The following is a 21,643-nucleotide window of genomic DNA, read 5'->3' on the forward strand; positions in this document are numbered from 1 at the left end:
TGAATTTGATAATGTTTTGACTGAACTGTGTGATGGTTGCTAGGACATTCAGACCAACAATGTAATTTTGAACAATTGATTGTTGAGTTTGGTGATGTGTCAACAAGACCTTGACTAACTGAACTATTCACTGTATACATTTATCTGGTGGTTTACTATAAGACAGTGTTGTATGTCAACTGTGACATTGTGTGTAAATATCAATTGTGTTCTGCATCACAGTTAATTATTTTCTTAGTGACTTTCAGAATTCAATTAACTTATGTTTCAATAACTACAATTTTCTGAGTAATTTTGCCACAGGATTCTTGGCTGTTTGTGAGTACCAAAAAATGGTATGCATTAATAATTTCAAAAAGTATAAAAAACTTGTCACCCTCTCAACAACATATGTGTAGAAAAGTACAACTTAAATGTCATACATCCTTGTAACAAGAGATCTATGGATGAATAAAGCTCCTCCTACTCCTCCCATTAAGAACACCTCCCTAAAATCTAAGGCAACATTTCGGACAAATCACAAAATCTCAAAACCTTAAACACATTCATTTGAAAATTACTTAAAATAGAGGGCAGATCTGTTCACAAATCCGCTGCTGCCCTTCAGTCTGAAAATAAAACACAGTCTGTTAAAATGTGGCACACATTGATCCATATGTCACAAGCACCATACATTGGAGAGTCCTCTTGAAAGAGCAAGAAGCCATGCATCATAGTGCTGTGGCCAGTGTAAAGACAAATAAGGAGGACCTTGTCCTGTCTGCTGGGCTGGAAGCAGGTATGCAGGTATGTTGTGGGCTTTACGAGATGGAGCTTATCACTGCAATTCATTGACCCATGACTCTGCACCTCAACAGTGAAACAAAAGCATGCAGGGGGATGGTACACTAAACTGAGGATCATGACCCCTCCTTGGCAGCTACTTCTGCCCTTTCATTCCCTGCAATCACCCTGTCATCTGGCATCCATCAGAAAGATGGAGAATGGCATCGTGGGTATCCTGGACTACTTTAGTGGCTGGACACTTGAATTAAGGGTGGCATCTATGGTTAATAATCAAACTGTCCTTGTTCTTGGGTTTGAACACCACCACGGTTTACATTTTGATAAAAATCATCATAAATGCCCGCCAAAGACTTCCGGCATATCAAGTCACCCATATTCTGCCAATGGCCTTATCAAAACAGGCGGAGTAGTGGACAAAGGTTCGGGGCACTCTCTTGCCCTTGGGATGGGAAACTACCCCTAAAACATGGAAGACTCAGCAGTGATCAGTGGCATGAGGATGCAGAATGCAATAGAAACCACTGCAATAAATACACATAACATTTATCCATAGGACATGCAGTCTGTAATTGCAAAAGTGTCCTTATGATGTCTCCAGTCGCAAAAGTTTACAGAATAGTCCCCCATCTGGATCTCCAGGAGGGGAAAGCCATAGGGGAGGTCAACTTGAGAAAAAGGTTGAATAACCAATGAAAGGATAATGTTCTAAAAGTCAGAGCATGGAGTGTTAGAAGTTTGAACACAGTAGAGAAGCTAGAAAATCTGAAAAGCGAAATGCTTTGCCTCATTATCGATATCATGGGCATCAGTGCAGTGAAATGAAAAGAAGACAAGGATTTCTGGTCAGACAAGTAGAGTGTAATATCAACAGCAGCAGAAAATGGTATAACAGGAGTATGATTCATTATGAATAGGAAGCTAAGGCAGAGAGTGAGTTACTGTGAAGAGTTCAGTGATAGGGTTGTTCTCATCAGAATCGACAGCAAACCAACACTAACAACAGTACTTCAGGTATACATGCCAATGCTGCAAGCAGAGGATGTAGAGATAGAGAAAGTATAAGAGGGTATTGAACGGGTAATTCAGTACATAAAGGGAGATGAAAATCTAATAAACATGGGGGATTGGAATGCGGTTGCAGGAGAAGGTGGCCTTGGTTGTATGAATGAGAGAGGAGAAAGACTTCTTCTGCAGTAAATTTCAGTTAGTAATAGTGAGTACTCCATCCAAGAATTGCAAGAGCAAGACGAATACTTGGAAAAGGCCAGGAGATACAGGAAGATTCCAGTTAGATTACACTATGGGCAAATAGAGACTCTGAAAACAGATATTGGATTGTAAGCCATATCCAGGAGCAGATGTAGATCCAAATCACAACTTAATAATCATGAAGAGTAGGCTGAATTTAAGAGACTAGTCATGAAGAATCTTAATGCTAATTAGTTAGATACAGAAGTATTAGGGGATGAAGAGAAGTTCTCTGAGGCTATGGACACTGTGATAATGAATAGCTCAGTAAGCAGTTTAGTTGAAGGAGAATAGACATCCCTAGAAAGGGCCATCACAGAAGTTGCAGAGAAAAATGCAGGTACTAGGAAGGTAACTGCAAAGTAACCTTGGGTAACAGAAAAAATACTTCAGTCGACAACAGAAGGAAATACAAAAATGTTCAGGGGAATACAGAAATACAAGTCACTTATGAATGAAATAAATATGAAATATAGGGGAACTAAGGCAAAATAGCTACATGAAAAATGTGAAGCAATCAAAAAAGAAATGGTGGTTAGAAGGACTGATTCAGCATATAGTAAAGTCAAAACAACCTTCAGTGACATTAATGCTAAGAGTAGTAACATTAAGAGAGAATAGGAATTCCTGTGAAATGCTGAGGAAAGAGCGGATAGGAGAAAAAAGGACGAGATGGAATATTTAAGTGATGACATGAAAGAAAAAGAAACAGCCCGATATGGAAGAGATAGGGGATTCAGTATTAGAATCAGAATTGAGAAGAGCTTTGGAAGGCTCAAAATCAAATAAGGCAGAAAAATGATTATCAAATTGGTACACAGAATATATGAGATTGGTGCTATACCAACAAACATTCAGAAAAGAGTCATCCACACAATTCTCAGGGTTTGCAAGGCCCGACAAGTGCGAGAATTATCCCACATTCAGCTTAACATCTCATATATTCAAGTTGCTAATGAGAATAATATACAGAAGAATCGAAAAGAAAATTTAGGAGCTGTTTGATGATGATCAGTTTGACTTTACGAAAGGTAAAGGCACCAGACAGACAATTCTGACATTGTGGTTGATAATGAACACAAGACTGAAAAAAAATCAAGGCACGTTCATAGGATTTGTTGACTGTAAAAAGTGTCCAACAATGTAAAATGGTGCAAGATGTTTGAAATGCTGAGAAAAATAGAGGTAAGCTACAGGAAGAGATGGGTAATATACAACATGTACAAGAGCCAAGAGGTAATAATAAGAGTGCATGATCAAGAACGAAGTGCATGGATTAAAAACAGAGTAAGACAGAGATGCAGTCTTTTGCCCCTACTGTTCTATCTATACCTTGAGAAAGCAATGATGGAAATAGTGGAAAGGTTCAAGAAGGGAATTAAAATTCACTGTGAAAGGATATCATTGAAAAGATTCACTGGTGACATTGCTATCCCCAGTGAAAGTGAAGAATAGTTAAGGATCTGCTGAATGCAATGAACAGTCTAATGACTATAATATGGATTCACAGTAAATCGAAGAAAGATGAAAGTAATTAGAAGTAGCAGAAATGAGAGAAGTGAGAAACTTAACATCAGGATTGTTGATCACAAAGAAGATCATGTTAAAGAACTCTGCAACCCAAGTAGCAAAATAATCCATGACAGACAGACAAAGGAGGATATAAAAAGCAGACTATCACTGCAAAAAGGGCATTCCTGGCCAAGAGAAGTCTACTGGTATCAAACATTGGTCTTAAGTTGATGAAGAAATTTCTGAGAATTTGTATCTGAAGCAAAACATTGTATAGCAGTGAGACATGGACTGTGGGAAAACTGGAACAGAAGAGAATAGAAGCATATGAGATGTGTTGATATAGAAGAATGTTGAAAATTTGGTGGATTGATAAGTTAAGGAATGAGGAAGTTCTCCACAGAACTGGTGAGAAAAGGAACACATGTAAAACACTGACAAGAAGTAGTGAAAGGATTATAGGACATCTGTTAATACATCAGGGAATATCTCCCATTGTACTAGAAGGAGTTGCAGAGGGTAGAAGAAGATAGAGATTGGTATACATCCAGCAAATAATTGAGCACATAGGTTCCAAGTGCTACTCTGAGGTGAAAAGGTTGGAATTTGTGGCTGGCCACATCAAACCAATCAGAAGATTGATAACTCCAAAATAAATAAATAAATAACTCACACATCTCATCTGCTCTGGTGCTCTCAATATTCCTCCATTGATGGGTACTTAGGTTGCCTCTCGATGATGAATTAACACTCCGGGCTCCAGACAGATTTCTAACCACACACAATTCTATGCTTCAGACCACAATACCTGCCACTGCTGCTACCTAACAACACGAGTGTCATCTCATGCCTTCACTGATATCGTCAGCCACTGGATGTCCATCAGCTACTACTGCACCTCAACCTGTGTCTTGACGGTCCACAAGCTCACAGCTTCGCGATACACTGCCGCTGATCATCCCAAGCACCTCCCAGTTCATCAGGGGTGAGGATGGGGGCAATGGCAGGGGGAGGGGGGGGGGGGGTTGTTTACTCTATTTGATAAGAGTCCACACTTAAGCAATAATCTAATAGTATAAGCCAAATGAGTGTTTTGTAAGTTATCTTCTTTGTAGCCTTCATTGTCCTATATTGACTGATTCCAATTGTGATTCATTAATACTGTCATAGGATACTATGGTTCTGTGACTTAAAGAAAACCGCCAATCTCGGAATCATTTCAAAAAATGTATGAAAATTTGACTGAGTGGTTGTGCAGCTTTTATTAGACAGTACTTCATTGTGAAGTCACCAAGAAGCAGATTTATATTGTAAGTAGCCTCATATATATATATCATAGTCTGAAAAAGAGCTCCCTCAGCTACAAGTACTGTGTAGAATCTGGTACGAATTCCATTGGGTCTTGGAACTTCATTCCATTCTAGCAATTTCAGCTGTTTCTCAACACCACTGATACCAGTATGTGTATTCCTAACTAGGCCAGTACTCCTTGACCAGGACTTCTATTGGTGCACAAGCATTTGAAAAAGATATTTCACTACATGAATATCGTTCCTAACAGTGATTAAATCTTTCTACTCCAAATTTCTACTCTTTCCCACATATGAAGAATCAGCTGGCAGGCAAGAGTTTTCGAGCATGTTTCCTGTATGTGTGATACAATGACAAACCACAATCACCAGATAACACTTGCGGGGGAAAAAATTTCCGTGTGTACACTTTTGGAGATCTAAATAACTGTGCCACATTATTATTTTGAGAGAGATAGAGTACATCACAGTTCATTTACACACTTTATATAAGCATATTGTGACAAAACAAGTTGGTATCCCTATACTTCCTCTCTTGTTTTGTCATCTGCCTCCTTAAATTCATTTTATTTTCATTTTTGCCTAATTATCATTAACATGTGTGAGTATAATCTGCACTTCTATAAAAGAGAAAGATTGGCCCTCAGTCTTAAGGAATATAGTACCAGATATAATGTTGTGCTTATTTTTGTGTATGAAATTAATTTCTTAATTTATTTTGACCATTCCTAGTTAAATTATTTCACTACAGATCATTATGGGATGAAACCAGTTAATTGTTTCCTGACTTGGATTCTATTGTTGACTTATTAACAAATATGAATTCTGTACTAATTATAAACATTTGGCAGAAGAACTACTAGGATGCTTAAAGAATTTATTTGGCTCTATTCGAAAACATATTAGCAAAGCTAGCCCTTAATTAATTCCAAAATAATTGCCAGGTTTGTTAAAAGTATTGTTTGTATAATTATATCTGTTCATTTCATTATTTAAACAAATAATTAGGCCTAACCTTTGTTGTAGAAAGAACTGTCAAAAAGAAGGAATTTTATGATGTATTCAGTTAGTTGGATGAGTTGAGTTTTAATTGTAATTTCTGTAACTTAAACATCAAACAATGTATAGTTTCGGTACCTATTATTGCGAGGATATATAAAAGACCAATTTTTGGTACTGAGACAGTCAGTCCACAGCCAGTTTTCAGACTTGAATCATGTATTGGTTAGATTAACAACAATGCATCAACTTAACAGTGGAATAAGTGTAACACAAATAGGCCATGTATTAGAACAATTAATGACATTGTCTGTTTAATTTATTTGAAAAATAATGTCACACATACTGTACTATTCTGCAAGAACTGTGAACTGTGTGGTTAGGTTTTTACTCCTCATAGATGTTCAACAGCAAACAACTACAGCGGTATGCTGATGTTGCCTGCAATTTATTAATGAGGCTTATTAACATTTACCAATAGTGAACTGGCCATATAACTGTGTCATATTTGGAGGTTGTGAACAGTGAAAGTAAGAACTGTGAAACACAATTGTGCAACTGTTGTCTACATCGTTTACAGTAGTCAGTGCTGAGCTTCCACCCCCACCCCCCTCCCACCCCTATTTTTCAGCCAGTATAATAAGGCAGTATGTTGATAGCGAGGACTATCAATGAAGAAATAAAGAGATGGATGTCACAATATGCGTCATGCTTTTAGAAAGAAGAAGTCTCTCTCTCTCTCTCTCTCTCTCTCTCTCTCTCTCTCACTCCCTCTTTTATTTTTATTTTCAAAAAAATTAAGAACACCAGCTGTGACACACAAAAACATGCAAACATAATGAATAACATGTTAACACTTCCTTTGCCTCACTACCAGTATAAGAGAAAGCATTCAATAGTGATGTGGAAATAAATTTATACCCTTACCTGTTCGAGATAATTCTAAGACAGCTTTTATAGAACTACCAGCATCTTGTCGTATGGCCACAAACATTTCATGAGTTTCAGTTGCTATTACCGAGTCAATGGCTAGTAAGTCTCCTGTCATTGTATATTTAGATGTCCTTTGAGAATTTACAAGAGCACTGAGTACCTGCAAAAAGTAACTTTTAAGTTGGAGCTGGTTTCATTCAGTAAAACTAACATTATAGTGTAGTATCTTAACATCATTTATAAATTATTAGTTACATCTGCCTTTCATTCACCTTTATCACACTCACTGACTTCCTATGTGTTTCTAAAATAAGAGACACAAATTTAGAAAACCAGTAACACACCACTTCCATTTTGATCTAAACCATATCGAACCCAGTCAGTACTACACTTCTGTGGCTTCATTACCACTAAATTGTCATGCAGTCAAGACTACGTAATTCATCTGAAGTCAACATGTGATCTACAGAAGAACTTTGTATGTTCCATATAACTGTAACAAACATAATAGCTCTTTGTAATATCCAATAATCACTTCCAATAATTTCACAGAACTAGTGTTGTGTAAATTAGTTTGCCAATTTCTCTAACAAGTTGTAGGATTATCCCTGGAATTTTCACCCTTAAATCATGTACTTCTGTTACTAAACTATTGATCAGAGTAGTATATTCTCTGTATATTTGTTACAGGTAGCTGTATATACACATGAATTGTGCTGAATACTGACAACTTATTGATGTACTGTCAGTACAACAGATAAAGGTAACAACATTATCTACCAAATGATGACCTTGAACATCACAGTGCTGTACAAGTCATCATCCTATTGGAGGCGGTATGCCATTGCTTTCCTCTGATCTTTGAACTGAATTGGGTAGTTTTATTGAGGCTTACAGTTTAACATGTTCTTGCAGTCACAGTGCAGTTTACATTTTTCACTTTAACATGTCAATGACAGAGGCTAGTGGTAAATGACAGATAACTCCTTACAAGGGAACCTCCCTATCACACCCTCCTCAGATTTAGTTATAAGTTGGCACCGTGGATAGGCCTTGAAAAACTGAACACAGATCAACCGAGAAAACAGGAAGAAGTTGTGTGGAACTATGAAAAAATAAGCAAAATATACAAACTGAGTAGTCCATGCGCAGGATAGGCAACATCAAGGATAATGTAAGCTTAGGTGCACCGTGGTCTCGTGGTTAGCGTGAGCAGCTGCGGAACAAGAGGTCCTCGGTTCAAGCCTTCCCTCGAGTGATAAGTTTACTTTCTTTATTTTCATAAAGTTTTGATCTGTCCGTTTGTTCATTGACGTCTCTGTTCACTGTAATAAGTTTAGTGTCTGTGTTTTGCGACCGCACCGCAAAACCGTGCGATTGGTCGACGAAAACATTTGATTGCAAGGTCACAGGTCAACCGATTCCTCCACAGGAAAACACGTCTGATATATTCTATACGACACTGGTGACGGCATGTGTGTCACATGACAGGAATATGTTGTCGACCCACCTAACTTGTACACTTGGCGAATGGGTAAAAAGATTCGTCTACCTTTCCCGATTTAGGTTTTCTTGTGGATGTGATAATCACTCCCAAAAAAGTGATGAAAACATAAGAGTTTGTCACATAAACTGAAAACAAAAAATTAAAATTTCCACTCGTGGGAAGACTTGAACCAAGGACCACTCATTCCGCATCTGCTCACGCTAACCACATGACCACGGCGTTCCTGAGGTCACCTTGTCCTAGATGTTGCTTATATTGCACATGGACTACTCAGTTTGTATATTTTGCTTATTTTTTCATAGTTCCACACAACTTCTTCCTGTTTTCTCGATTGATCTGTGTTCAGTTTTTCAAGGTCTATCCACTGTGACAACTTAGAATTAAATCTGAGGGGGGTGCGATGGGAGGTTCCCTTGTTGGAACCAGTTGGAAATCAAACCCAGCACCTCTATAATTGTATTTTAGAACCTACCCAATAATCCATCAAGCAGTGACACCACTAAAATATATTGGTTTGTTTGCAGTTGATACAAACATTCGAATAAATATAAAATCGAGAGTTCTTTTAGAAATAGCTGTTAATAATATTTTCATGGCCATTAACAAATAGTTTCTAGCCAATTCTTTGTTACTAAAATTCAAAGATAAATATTTCTAGCAAATTCCTTGTTACTAAAATTCAAAGACACTCTATATGCAGTTCATAACTTTTAAGAGGTTTCTACCCAGCATATGTCTAAAATATAACATGTACAGAAGAGCTTAACCTTGCTAAATTTTTGGGATTACAACTTAATAAATTCATATAAGAAGAACTTGGCATAGAACTTCTGGAATGTCTAAAACAACTCTGCTTTTGAAATGTCCGTGTTTTGGGACAATGGTGACACAAAAATTTTAAAAAAATGCTGTTGTAGTTTGCTTACATTCATTCCATAATATCACAATTGATAATATTTTGCTGTAGCTCATCACATCAAGCTAAAGTTTTCTGGAGTCCAAAAGAGTGCAATACAAATGACTTGTGATGTGAATTCACATCATGCAGTGGCCTTTGCAAGAAACTGGGATTATTAACTACTGTTTTCCACTATATTTATTTCTTAATGAAATTTGACAAATAATATATTTATTTCTCAAACAAACAGCTCAGTGCTTGGTATCAATAGTACAAATAAGAGTGAAATGTCCATTATTCATGAAAACATATTTTCATCAGTTTACCAGCAACCTTAAAATGTTCAGCTAGCAATAAAGTAAAGCATCACTCCTTAATCACTTCCAACAATTAGGATAGGAGCCCATAAAGAAATAAAACTAGTAAAAAATCATTCCCTGCACTCATTTCATTAGTGCCTGGTAGGGAATACAGATCACTACCAACTCTAGCATTGCTCTCCTTTCACAGTGACCACACTGGAGGATTTGAGAGTGGTTGCTTCAACTATCTGAAGGATTCTGCTGGTGCTATGCTTCACAACAATCTAGAGAGTTCCCTGAATTCAAACACAGCTAGCTGGTTGAATAGCAGCTATTGGCTTTGCTGAGCATGCACTTGATTATCTCTTTCTATTGCTGTTTGCAGGAGATTTACTTAAACAGTTTTTAGGTCAATGAAGCAGAAGCCTTTTTCGAGATTTCATTAGACAGCATCTGAAAGGACAGAAGAAAGTAGATTGATCTTGGATCTTTGATGACTGACAAGTAGCACATGTTAGAAGATTGATCTTGGATCTGTGCTGACTGACAAGTAGCTCGTGTTCTAATAAAAGGATGCTCAAGATTGCTTTTGACCTCTAGGGCAATGAGGAAAGAACTGTAGATCTTATTTGCACTGAAATCTGCTAGAAGGAGAAATGATTATGGGAGATCCTCTTTGACAGATGTTTGATGGGGTGATATCTGAGCACAATGTAATTCTGTATTGGCCATAATTTGCAGCAGAAATTTGAGTTCCATACTTGTGAGAACAGATGTTTGATGATACTCTCAACCCTGTTGCCACTGGAGTTTTCCTTCTGACAAATCTGATGACTTACTTTGGAATGCTCTTATTACAGGTACATGCAAAAGGACATTTCTTTTGTTAGAAACATTAGTTTTTGCCTTTGATTACTGTATCAGTCTGTATTTCATTGGAATATGGAAACCTTTTATTGTCTACATACCCCCTTAACCCTTATTATCTGATGTAAATGCCTTTTTTTCTTTTTCTTTTTTCAGTCAGAGAGAGGGAGAGAAACAGAAGCAATCTCCTCTTCCGAGCTTCAAGAATTAAATGTTCAGACATTGATGAAGACCTGATGCTCATTGCAATTTTCTGTTCCAGTCAAGAAGATTTTCCATATGTGCTCTTATAGATCTTGATATTCATTTTCACCACTCACTCGTACTGTTAACAGCAAATTTAAGATGCCACTAATAGATTCATTATCATTCCATTAAAATCTTGAGTACTAGTCCAGACAACCACAGCTGAGCCATGCATACTGAAGCAGGCAATATGTGACCCTAACAATTCCCTTTACTGACTGTTTTATCTCAACATTGCAGTGTGATACCCAGTGGTAATTGCTGAAGACTCACAGCTTTTGAGAGATGGTAGTGATTGATGTACCCTCTTCATAAGAATCCTGAGTTTGGGAGATCCAAACCCAATAAGAATTGCCAGAGTTCTCCTTAATCTCCAGGTGACACATTGTAAGGTTGCAGATATCAATCCCGTACTTAACAGATCAAATCTTCCCTTACTCATGTTTGATCTAGTGGGGCAATGCTGATGACAGGGATGCTCCATTCTACAAGTAGATTCCAGGTTGGCACCTGTCAGTGGTTTTGGTGCATATATTAGTCACTCAGGTATCACGTGCTCACAATGTGAGCATTTGTGCCACAGAACGTGTGAAGTTTTATTAGACTATTTAAAATTTAAAGACAGAATTCTAGACCAATTGAAACCACACCACAAATATCAAGTCAGTCTGGTTTGAGCACAAGTAGTGAGCAATAGAGTAAAAAACGAACTGTTTGGAGAACAGATTTAATTTCATAAGTGATGAAAGCATACATAACTAATTGGTGATTGTTAAGTACAAACAGCAATGGAAAACTCAAATATAATTGTGTTAAGCAAGTGATCATGATTGTCAAGTGTGGTAGGCCCCATAGGGATGTATTTCTTGTGAGTAAAGAACAATGAAGTGAGTGTTCAGTGTGCGCTTATGAACAGAATTAGTGGAAGTTTTGAGGAGATGCATCAATAGGTATACCATTAGGAACTTAAGTAATTTGGTATGTGTATCTTGGGCATAAGTCCGATGCTGTTGGTAGTGAGCAAGCCCAGTTCCTATAACTTTAGCCAGCCAAATAATTATTCCTATAACCAAAATGAGAGCCAGCTTAGAACATGGAACTTAGAAATATATTCAGCATATAGCCATAGTTCTCACTGAGAAGATGTACTATAATTGTGAAACTGACATATTCTGTATCATAATGAGAGGTCACAGTTTTGAACTATGGATCATGCAGATAAATAAAAAAATTCCCTCCCTCCCTCCCTCCCTCCCTCCCTCACACACACACACACACACACACACACACACGCACACGCACACACATAAGGCAATTCAGTTGTACATGACCTCAACTGAACAGTAAATTTACATTTCACAGAAATCATGAAATGCAGATGGTACACTTAATTATCAGAATCTGAGATATTAGCCACTACTAAGAATATTCCTGCACTTTATTTTTTAAAGAGAAGTAATTTATTTGCACCATATATAGATACTGATTTTTAGTTTTAGTACTTACCTGCTCTGGATGTGCAATGTATGGAACAGTTTTTGGAGAGACACATTCAGTCTTAGTCTTGGTAAATGAACGAGGATCTGTAGCTGTGTATTTCACAAGGCATTTCCCAGATGCATCCTTTTCTGTTGTTTCCACATCAAGCAACTGGAACTGTTGACATTATCATAATTAACACAAGTAAGAGTGCTATGTGGATACTTTGTTAGTGTATCCTGATGCTCTCATACCATTTTTAAAAAGTACCTGGAAAAGACTTGCTATTCCTTTTTTAAGGTTCACCATTGAGAGATCTTCACCACTGGCCACAAACATATGCTCCACTTTTCCATTATTCCAATGAACATAAAATGGACTGTTATTAGTTGTGTCAAGTTTTGATGCATGGCCAACAAAGCCTTCGGGTGATGGAGCCTTCCGAGATTTAATGTGTAGCCGAGGATTCAGCAACTGAAACACAAATTTAATTTAGTAACAAAAAGTCCATGATCATTTGTGGACTTCATTTCCTGAACAATAAAACATCTCTGCTTTCTTTGTGCCACTCAACACTTCATTAATTGCTATTCTTCAACATACTATACATCTTTTGGCTGGAACAATAATGCTCTAAATTTAACAAATTTCTCTGAGAGAGTACTGAAGACAGAAAAAGATAAGTATTTTTAAAGAAGTAAACAAGTAATTGCGATGTGATTGGACTGCATAATTTGTTGGGTTAGTGTCATTCCATGAAAATTGATGGTTTTCTTGTATCTGTAACACTTCCTGCTCCTTTGTTTAGTGACACATCAGCACAGTTCACAAATTCAAAGCTTTGCTGTATCTAATGTCATATTCAGACCTATCTGTTTTTCATTTTCATGTTAATACTTCAATGTAAACTGTACAAATGTTACATCTGTAACCACAGAATGTCCAGTTAATATTATAAGATTTTACTGCTAGCTTTCAATGGAAAGAATCCAGTCAGATCGAAAATAATAACACATGTGAAAATTTTACAAGTATCTCACTTCAATTAGCTAGGATGTGAGAGGAATTTTAACTGTGATAAAGGCACTAATAGATAGGTTTATAAATGTCACGCTACCACATGACCAATTGGAAAAATTTTCAGAAGGAAAACAAAAATGGAAGACAAATGAAATTCTATAAAGTTGTTGTTGTACCTACTCTTGTATATGGTTCCAAATCACGGACAATATAAAAAAGGAAAACTCACATACAGGCAGCAGAGATGAAGTTCACAAGATACGTAAAGGGCTGTAATGAAATGGGTAAGATAAGGAATAAAACAGTTAGATTGGATTTAAAAATATATCCAGTTAATGACAAGATTGAAATTGTAGTGTGTGTGTGTGTGTGTGTGTGTGTGTGTGTGTGTGTGTGTGTGTGTGTGAATTTCTAAGGGACCAAACTGCTGAGGTCATTGGTCCCTAAAGATTGAAGAGAAGAGCGTGCAATGGAAGGATAATCTTGATAGACTGGCAGAAAAGAGATAACTAATAAATTAATGAATTATTGGCCACTATGAAGACCTCGTAAGAGGTTAATGGATGATAGAGACCAGAACAAATGACTATAGCACCTAATCCTTGGAAGGAGAAGGAGATGATGATTGCTCACAGATAAATTACTGTGTACTGCTTTTATTGTGTGTTTACATAAGAATGTTTTAGCTGATATTTTTTCATTTTCCATACGTGCAGCAATTTGGGGAAGTGAGTCTGACAGAAAGAATTGTGAAGTTTGTCTCTTTAGCTATATATATATTGTACACAATATATAGGGATTTGAAATGAAATGATCATGTGCGCTCAATTGTAGGTTAAGCAAGTGGCAGACTTCAGTTCATTGGCAGGAAATAGGAATGTGTATGAGCTGACTCATTCCACTTGCGATTCATAGATGTAGGTGCCCTCTTTTTTTTTTCTTTTTTGTGGTAAGTACACAGTTAAAGTTATACACCAATCTTTGCATCCAGATCATTGATTTATAACATGAACAACAAGGGTTACAAAAGAATTCCCTGGAGCATATCTGAAGTTACTTTAGCTTGTGTTGATAACTCTGCACATCACACTAAATCTCTCTACAAAGAAATTCTCAAACCAGTCCCAAATTTCATTCAATACAAATATGATACTTTTCCATGTGTTTTCAGCACAATCAAATCAGAATTTCGTAAAGATTCCCTTCTCATTTTAGTTCCCTCCAGGGATTTGAAATGAAATGATCATGTGCACTCAACTCTAGGTTAAGCAAGTGGCAGACTTCAGTTCATTGGCAGGAGACAGGAAAAATGCAATCATTCGACAAAGGAAACTGCTTAAAAATTATGCATAAGGCCTATCTTAGAATATTGCTCAACTACTTGGGACACATCTCAGTCATAGGAAACTGAATGTATACATGTATGCATGTATGATCACATGTTTATCTGAGTCATAGGGGAGCATCATGGACATGAACCCAAGACACCTGAAAATAGATGCCAACTGTCTCATGAAAGCATACTTACAAAGATTCAAGAACTAGCATTTAATGTGGAACCTACTACAACCACTTACATACCATTCCCATAGAAACAGCAAAGAACAGATTATATTAATTACACCATTCACAGAGGCATTTAAGCAATCCAGTTCCCAAGGCTTTATATCAAATGGAACAAGGAGCCATAATAAATAGTATGAAGGGAAGTACCCTCTGTTAAGTTCCAGTTTGCTGAGTATAAATATAGGCACTACCAAAAAACTACACGGAATTTCAATATCACTGTAAAAAATTAGTCTGGCTTTGAAATAACAACACAACTATACAAGCCGTAGATGGCATTTTGGACAGCATTAACCGTTAACCACTCTTTGAATAAATAAAGTAGCAGGAATTTCCTGTGACTTCACAAAAGAAGCTGATAGTGTGGACCACCCTGCTGCTACATGATCTATAAATACATGGGGTCAGGGAAATTATGTGGAGCAGTTCAGGTCATATCTGTGTCATTCCATATCAAGCAGACCAGGGTCCCTGATCAAACATTCCCTAATCTGATGAAATTTTGTGGGAAGGTTCACAATGTCCTGTATGGATAAGCACAAAGTTTCAAAAGTTTCAGCTTGATATGTCTTTTGGTTACATTTCTACAGCTGCTTTTAGATAGAAGTCCCAAGCTTGCACTATTTACATGCATGCCATAACTTTTATTACAGGTACTCTTGACTTACAAGTGCCTGCTTTTGTATACTTAAAACAACTTTTTATCTGAAATAATAATATATTATTGATTAGATTTTAAATACATCTGATGCCAGCTGTACTTTTTTTTGGAATGACAGAAAATTCATTGTTCGACTTGGAGAGCCCTACCTTAACCAGCCTTAAATCATAAAAGGATGCATTCAGCCAGAAATTGGTAATATGACACATAACCATGCTGTCTTCTTGTACTTTTTGTACAGCAGCCTCTGTCCTTCTCTATCAAAATATATGAACCTGCAAATTTGATGAACACATTTGGTGTGCCAAATTTTAGATAGTTATGTGTTTCAGTATTTTTTATCTTGTTATATCCTGTATTGACAATATTGTTAGTAGTTACAATTATTATGTAAAAGAAAAGTTTCTTCTAGATTTAGGAGTATCAGACCATAAAGTGCTATTTGTATCGCTACCGAAGCAAAATGCAGTCTGCACAACAAAAAGAGTAGGAATTTCAGTCAAGAAAATGTGGAAGTATTTTGTAAAAAACTAAGCCAAACCAAGTGGACAGTCAGCAAACACACTTCCACAAGTGACAATCACAATAATTTTTTAACTGAATTCTTGGGCATATTCAGTGAATACTTCCATTTTGTAACAGTGAGGACCAGGTCCCATAAAGTAGATCATGGGCAACAAAAGAAATTAGAGTGTCTAGTGCTACTAAGAGGAAACTGCATATGGAGGCAAAAGTAAATCAAAGCCCTGAATTTCTTAAATATGTAAGCACATACAAAAAAACATTCAACAAACTAGTTAAACTAGCAAAACGTACTGCGACAGAATACTGGCCACAATCTGTAGTTTTTAATGGTGTACGTAAATTATAAATATGTCTTACTGATGAAGATATTTCAGAATTGGTGTGAATTGTAAGCCAAGGCACTTTTAAATACTTTCCAATTCAATTCAATTCAATTTTTAAAACATTATGTACAAACCTGTAACAGTTAAGCTTTTTATTCTTGTAAATATGCATTTCTGTATTAGTTTATTCAATTATGTGTACATTGTCACTATGTGTTGCCAATGGCTAAATTGAGTACACACTCAAAGGCCAAATAAAAAAATTTAAAAAAAACTTCATTTCAAATGCAAAAAACAAATCAATAGCTGTTTGGTCTGTTATAAGAAGCGAATTTGGCAGTGAGGCAGAGAGAAAATGCCCTTCTAAAATAGTGATAAATGGTAGAGCTGTTACAGAACCCAGTACCATTTGTGAATCATTCAATGACTTTTTCATAAACTGTAACAAATTTGGTGACTGTTCACCACCAAAAACAAAGCCCAATATGACAGACAGTAATTACCCATGTTTTAAGTTTTCTCATGTTTCCAAATCCAGATGTCATCAAAATAATAATATCCCTAAAAAATTCAAAATATGTGGGGTGGGATGAGGCCTCCACTGAAATAATAAAAATAGTCCATAACAGTATTGAATATCCACTGTCTTTCATAATCACTTAATATTTTGATGAGGGATGTTTCCCAGATCGATTAAAATATGCAGAAGTTCAGCCAGTACATAAAAAAGGCAAACAAGATGAATTGGGCAACTATAGGCCAATTTCACTGTTACCAGTTTTCTCAAAAATATTTGAAAGAGCTGCATGTGATCAGATTGAAAATCACAATTCATGTAACAGCATTATCTTATGCAATCAGTATGGTTTCAGAAAAGGCCGCAGCACAATCCATGCAATAAATGAATTAGTTACAAAAGTCAGCAGATGGCTTGATGACAGAATGTGTGTGTCAGGCATCTTTTGTGACCTGTTCAAAACCTTCAACACAGCAAATCATAACCTGCTTCTCCAAAAATTGGCGCGCTATGGTTTTCAAGCAAAATCTCTTAGCTGGATGTCATCATACTTGGCAAACAGAAAACAAAGAGTACTTATTAACATCAATGGCAAGAAGTTTCTCTCTGGCTGGAAACACAGTCAATCAGGTGTTCCACAAGGCTCAATATTAGGGCCACTACTTTTTCTGTATTATAATAATGATATGCCATGCCAGATCCAGTCTGATACTATCCTCTATGCAGATGACTCAACAGCTGTAGTCTGTTTTGAGTCAAAAACTTGACATTAAATTTTGCAAAAACAGAAATTGTTCATTTCACCACAAAACAATCTGCACAGTCTATAAGTGAAAAAAGGTAAATGAAAAAAAATTAGAGTCTGCAGACTATGTCAAATTCCTTGGCATATTAGTCAATAAAAACCTGTTATGGAGTCACCATGTGGACAACATAATGGGTCGACTGAATAGCCTTGTATATATTATGAATATCTTGTATAGTATTTCATTTAGCTGTAAGAAAAACTGTATATAATGCATATTTTGTTTCAGTCATTAGGTATAGTATAATTTTATGGAGGTGTGAAAAAACAAATTTACTTAGAGCTTTTAGGCTACAAAAAAGAATCATCTGAGCAATGTTGGGAGCAAAACCAAAGCAACATCGTAAACCTTTATTTATAAAACTAGATCTAATGAGCATTCGAAGCATATACATCCATGAAACTCTCACTTTCATGAAAAGAAACCCACAACTTTTTGAGGGCAACTGCTTCTTGCATCAATATGATATTAGATATAGAACGAGCTACATGTTACCTACCCACCGATTAAAATCATATGAAAAAAAACCGTACTATATGGGCATGAAATTTGTAAATAAAATATGGAAAGGTATGGATGACCCAAATGTAAAAGGTACCAAAAGAGACCTGGAAAAATATCTGAAAGATAAATGTTACTATAGTGTAGAAGATTTCTTAAATGGCAACAATGCATTAATAGTGTAATTAAAATACCTCTTTGAAAATGTTACACCATATGTATTATTAGTTTATTGTCCACTTTTAGTATTACTATATATAGTGTAAAACTGACAAGTCCCCTATGTCACAATCTTTGATTGTATAAGGCATGTTATGTGATAATAAAAACGGAAATGGAAATGAAAGAAAATTCTTTAAGCTTCAGAAACTATATAGTTTAATTTTTGTCCCATGCATGCTTATGGCTGAAATAATTGCTCAAAGTTATTATTTTTCACACACAATACATATGTCTGAATGTAACAATGAGCAAACAGAAAGTAAAATCAGCGAAAACTGTTTTTATATCAATAAAAATACAAGTGTCATTATGTGTAAATCAATTTTCAAGCAATAATCAGCAATAAATATATAAAACTCTACACCTACTTATGGATGAAATGACCCCCAAAAGATTTTGGAGATTCATTACTGATTTCTTATAACATTAAGACAGAACTGAAAAAACTGCCAAACCATATTTGTTGAAGGAATATGTTTTTCTTCTTCTCTGAACTGCCAGTTTCTCTCTGGTGTTGATCTTGTGATTAGCTTGCTCTTAGAAATATTTGTGACTCAACTAATTTGTGTTTTGTGAAATGGACCAAGTAGTGCCTGACTTTTTTTTCCTTTTTTTTTCTCTCGAGATTGCACTGTCTCTTGAGCCTCACTATTTTATTATGGTAAAAATCACCTTAAGCCAGTAAAAGGAATGTCACTGATGGACAAAAAGCTTTTAAAACTTAAATCTTGACTTGGTTTTACAGAAGATGCCCAAATTTGTTCATACCATAAAGCCCTGCTGATGACAAAATTCCAGTTACTGCAAAATACCCACTGTAATCCACAAGGGAAAACCAAACAAAGTTATGAAGGGTTTACAACCAACTGGCATTTCCCATGTTAAAAAGTTGTAACTGTTGGCTTAAAAGTTTTCAACCCTAGCCAGAAGCTTTGTCCCACATGCAGACAAGAATTTTCTCATAAGCAGCTACAGCCTCTGGATGAGCAAGAATCAATGTCTACTGTTTATATTGGGCCAGTTGGTGTTCACTGCACAGTGGATACTTCTCTAATAACTATTGGAGATTTATCTGTACAGCTTCAAAAAAATTAGCAAAAGGGATTCAACGAGTTATGTAAGGCAGAAAGCAAAAGGTTCCATCACCAATGATACAGTAGCAGCTGCTGGTGTGAGCTCCACTGATGTGAAAACACAAATGGTGAAGCAATGCCAGAAATGTAAGGATATGAACTTTTTAACTGATCAACTAAGAAATGAATCGCATCATTCAAATTGTTCCAACAAGTTTCAGATTTTGACCCTGTCCCTAGCAGATGGATTATAGAACAAACAGCAAATGGATTTTTAATATTTCTGCTAGAATGGCGAAGCAAGCAAGGAAACTAAAGATGGAGGCTGGCACCATTTCATTTCAAAATACTAGTGTTCACAACTGAGGCATGTAAAAGAAAATCTTCAGATGGTGAAGTGACTATTTTGACAGCATTTGCTGAGACCTATTCATTTGCCATTCAAGATGCTGTTCAAGTGTTTCATTGGGAGAACAGCCAAGCCACATTAGATGCCTTTGTGATTTATTTTAGTAGTAAAGAACTACAGAATATAAGCATCTGTATTATTAGTGACTGCCTTTGTCATGATATCATCACAGTTCATGCATTCATAATGTGGCTGATTAAATATTTGAGGATAATTATAGGAGAAATGAAGCACATTGACTATGTTAGTGATGGATCTACTGCTCAATACAAGAATTTTATCAATTTGTGCCTGGATAAAAAGAACTGTGGACTCAGCCATGGAAAATCTCCTTCAGATTAAATTAAAGAAACAGCTAAAAAACTGGTAGTTCATGCTAGTTTGCAGAGGCCTTATGATAAAATAATGATGCCCCTTATCTGTTTAAGTTCTGCAATGACAACATTTCAGGCATAATCTTTTTTACATTACACAGAAGTAAAATGAAGAAATTCAGTTTGGTCGGGAAAGAAGCTTGCCAAAGGCTACACAATTTCTGGGACAAACGAAAATCACTAGTTCAAGCCCAAACATTTACACAAGATCAAAGTAAGCAGAGTTTCCAATGATGCTTCAGCATCTACAGTTAAAACATTTAAAGCACACAAGGGAATTCCGGCTGTTACCACTACAACATTATCACCAGGAATTTTGCTTGTGCATATGACAATGCTTGGTTGGTGTAAATGTTTGAGACATTTTATTAGAAGAAATAGATCCTGTGATCAGATTTACACCTCCCCATGGTTCTACCCATTCCTTCCACTCACCATATTTTAAAAATACCTGCTGGATCCCAGAGCAACACATATTTAAAATCACAAAAGCACCATTAACAACTTCAGGAAAGCAATGTACTATTAGCAATTTATTCAGTCTAAAAGGGTAAAGAACTCTTATAGTTGTACAGTGTGTTTGAAGTCCTACCTTGCTAGATTTTCATTTGTTTCGTGTCTGCTTACAGCTTGAAATTGATTTGTGCATAACTAAACTTGTATTTCTATTGACATCAAAATTATCTTCACCTACTTTACTTTCTGTTTACTCAGCAATGTCACATTTGAGCATATACACTGTGTGTGAAAAGTAATAACTTCGAGCCATGTTTTTCAGGCATAAGCAGGCATGGGTCAAACATTAAACTGCATAGATTCTGAGGTTTAGAGAATACTCTTTCTGGATATAAGATGATAAAGGAGGTTGAAGAACAGATAGCTGATATTTGGGCCTCCAAAACTATCCAAAATATGGCACACAAATTATCACCAAATTTGCAGGTGCATGTATTTTAATAGAGAAAGACAGCAGCTATTATACAGAAACACAAGGATCCAACATGGCTGCGTGTCATAGAACAAGTTCTTGGGTTTATCTGTCCATAAAATTATGATTTATGACTGGTTAAAGATGAGCTCTCCAACCCATAAAATATAAATTTTCTACCATTTTTGAAGAAGTACAGCTGTCCACAGATGCATTCAAAAATTGTAATCAGTATTATGAGGGTTTGCTGAAAAGTAATGCCTCCAAATTTTTTTACGTCAAAACTCAAAGCTTTTAAAATAAAATGTTATTAAAAGCTCACGGTGTGCTGGAGGGACCAGGCCTCAGGTCATGGTGCCATCTGTCTATTACATTTGCTTCCTTCACCGACTTCACATTAGAGCAAGCTTGGTGTATAGCATAAGACATATGCGACAAGCAGAGTTCTACCCACTGAGTTGTAGGATCTTCAGGAAACCTTCCACAAGAACAGCTACTTGGACACAGATAAGACATGCTCTCCAGCCAAACAAGGAGGAGACAGATGACGATCTGGAAGAGGACACAAAGTGCTAGACATGCCTTCCATACGCTGGACCACCCACAGCCAAGATTGCCAGGAGTCTGGAGA

General features: G+C 36.3%; 1 protein-coding gene across 5 annotated transcripts in view; it reads right to left on the bottom strand.

Annotated features, from left to right (window-relative positions):
* Window positions 1-21,643, bottom strand: part of LOC126457056 (microsomal triacylglycerol transfer protein) — a 220,485-nt gene that overhangs the window by 68,133 nt on the left and 130,709 nt on the right. For all 5 annotated transcript variants that reach the window (XM_050093049.1, XM_050093047.1, XM_050093048.1 and 2 more), the window contains 3 exons: window positions 12,358-12,561; window positions 12,115-12,264; window positions 6,783-6,948 (listed from right to left, as the gene is read on the bottom strand). In XM_050093049.1, coding sequence (XP_049949006.1) covers window positions 6,783-6,948; window positions 12,115-12,264; window positions 12,358-12,561 — 520 coding nt within the window. The remainder of the gene's footprint in view (window positions 1-6,782; window positions 6,949-12,114; window positions 12,265-12,357; window positions 12,562-21,643) is intronic.

The sequence above is a fragment of the Schistocerca serialis genome, chromosome 2 (genome assembly GCF_023864345.2).
Source record: "Schistocerca serialis cubense isolate TAMUIC-IGC-003099 chromosome 2, iqSchSeri2.2, whole genome shotgun sequence".
Taxonomy (NCBI): domain Eukaryota; kingdom Metazoa; phylum Arthropoda; class Insecta; order Orthoptera; family Acrididae; genus Schistocerca; species Schistocerca serialis.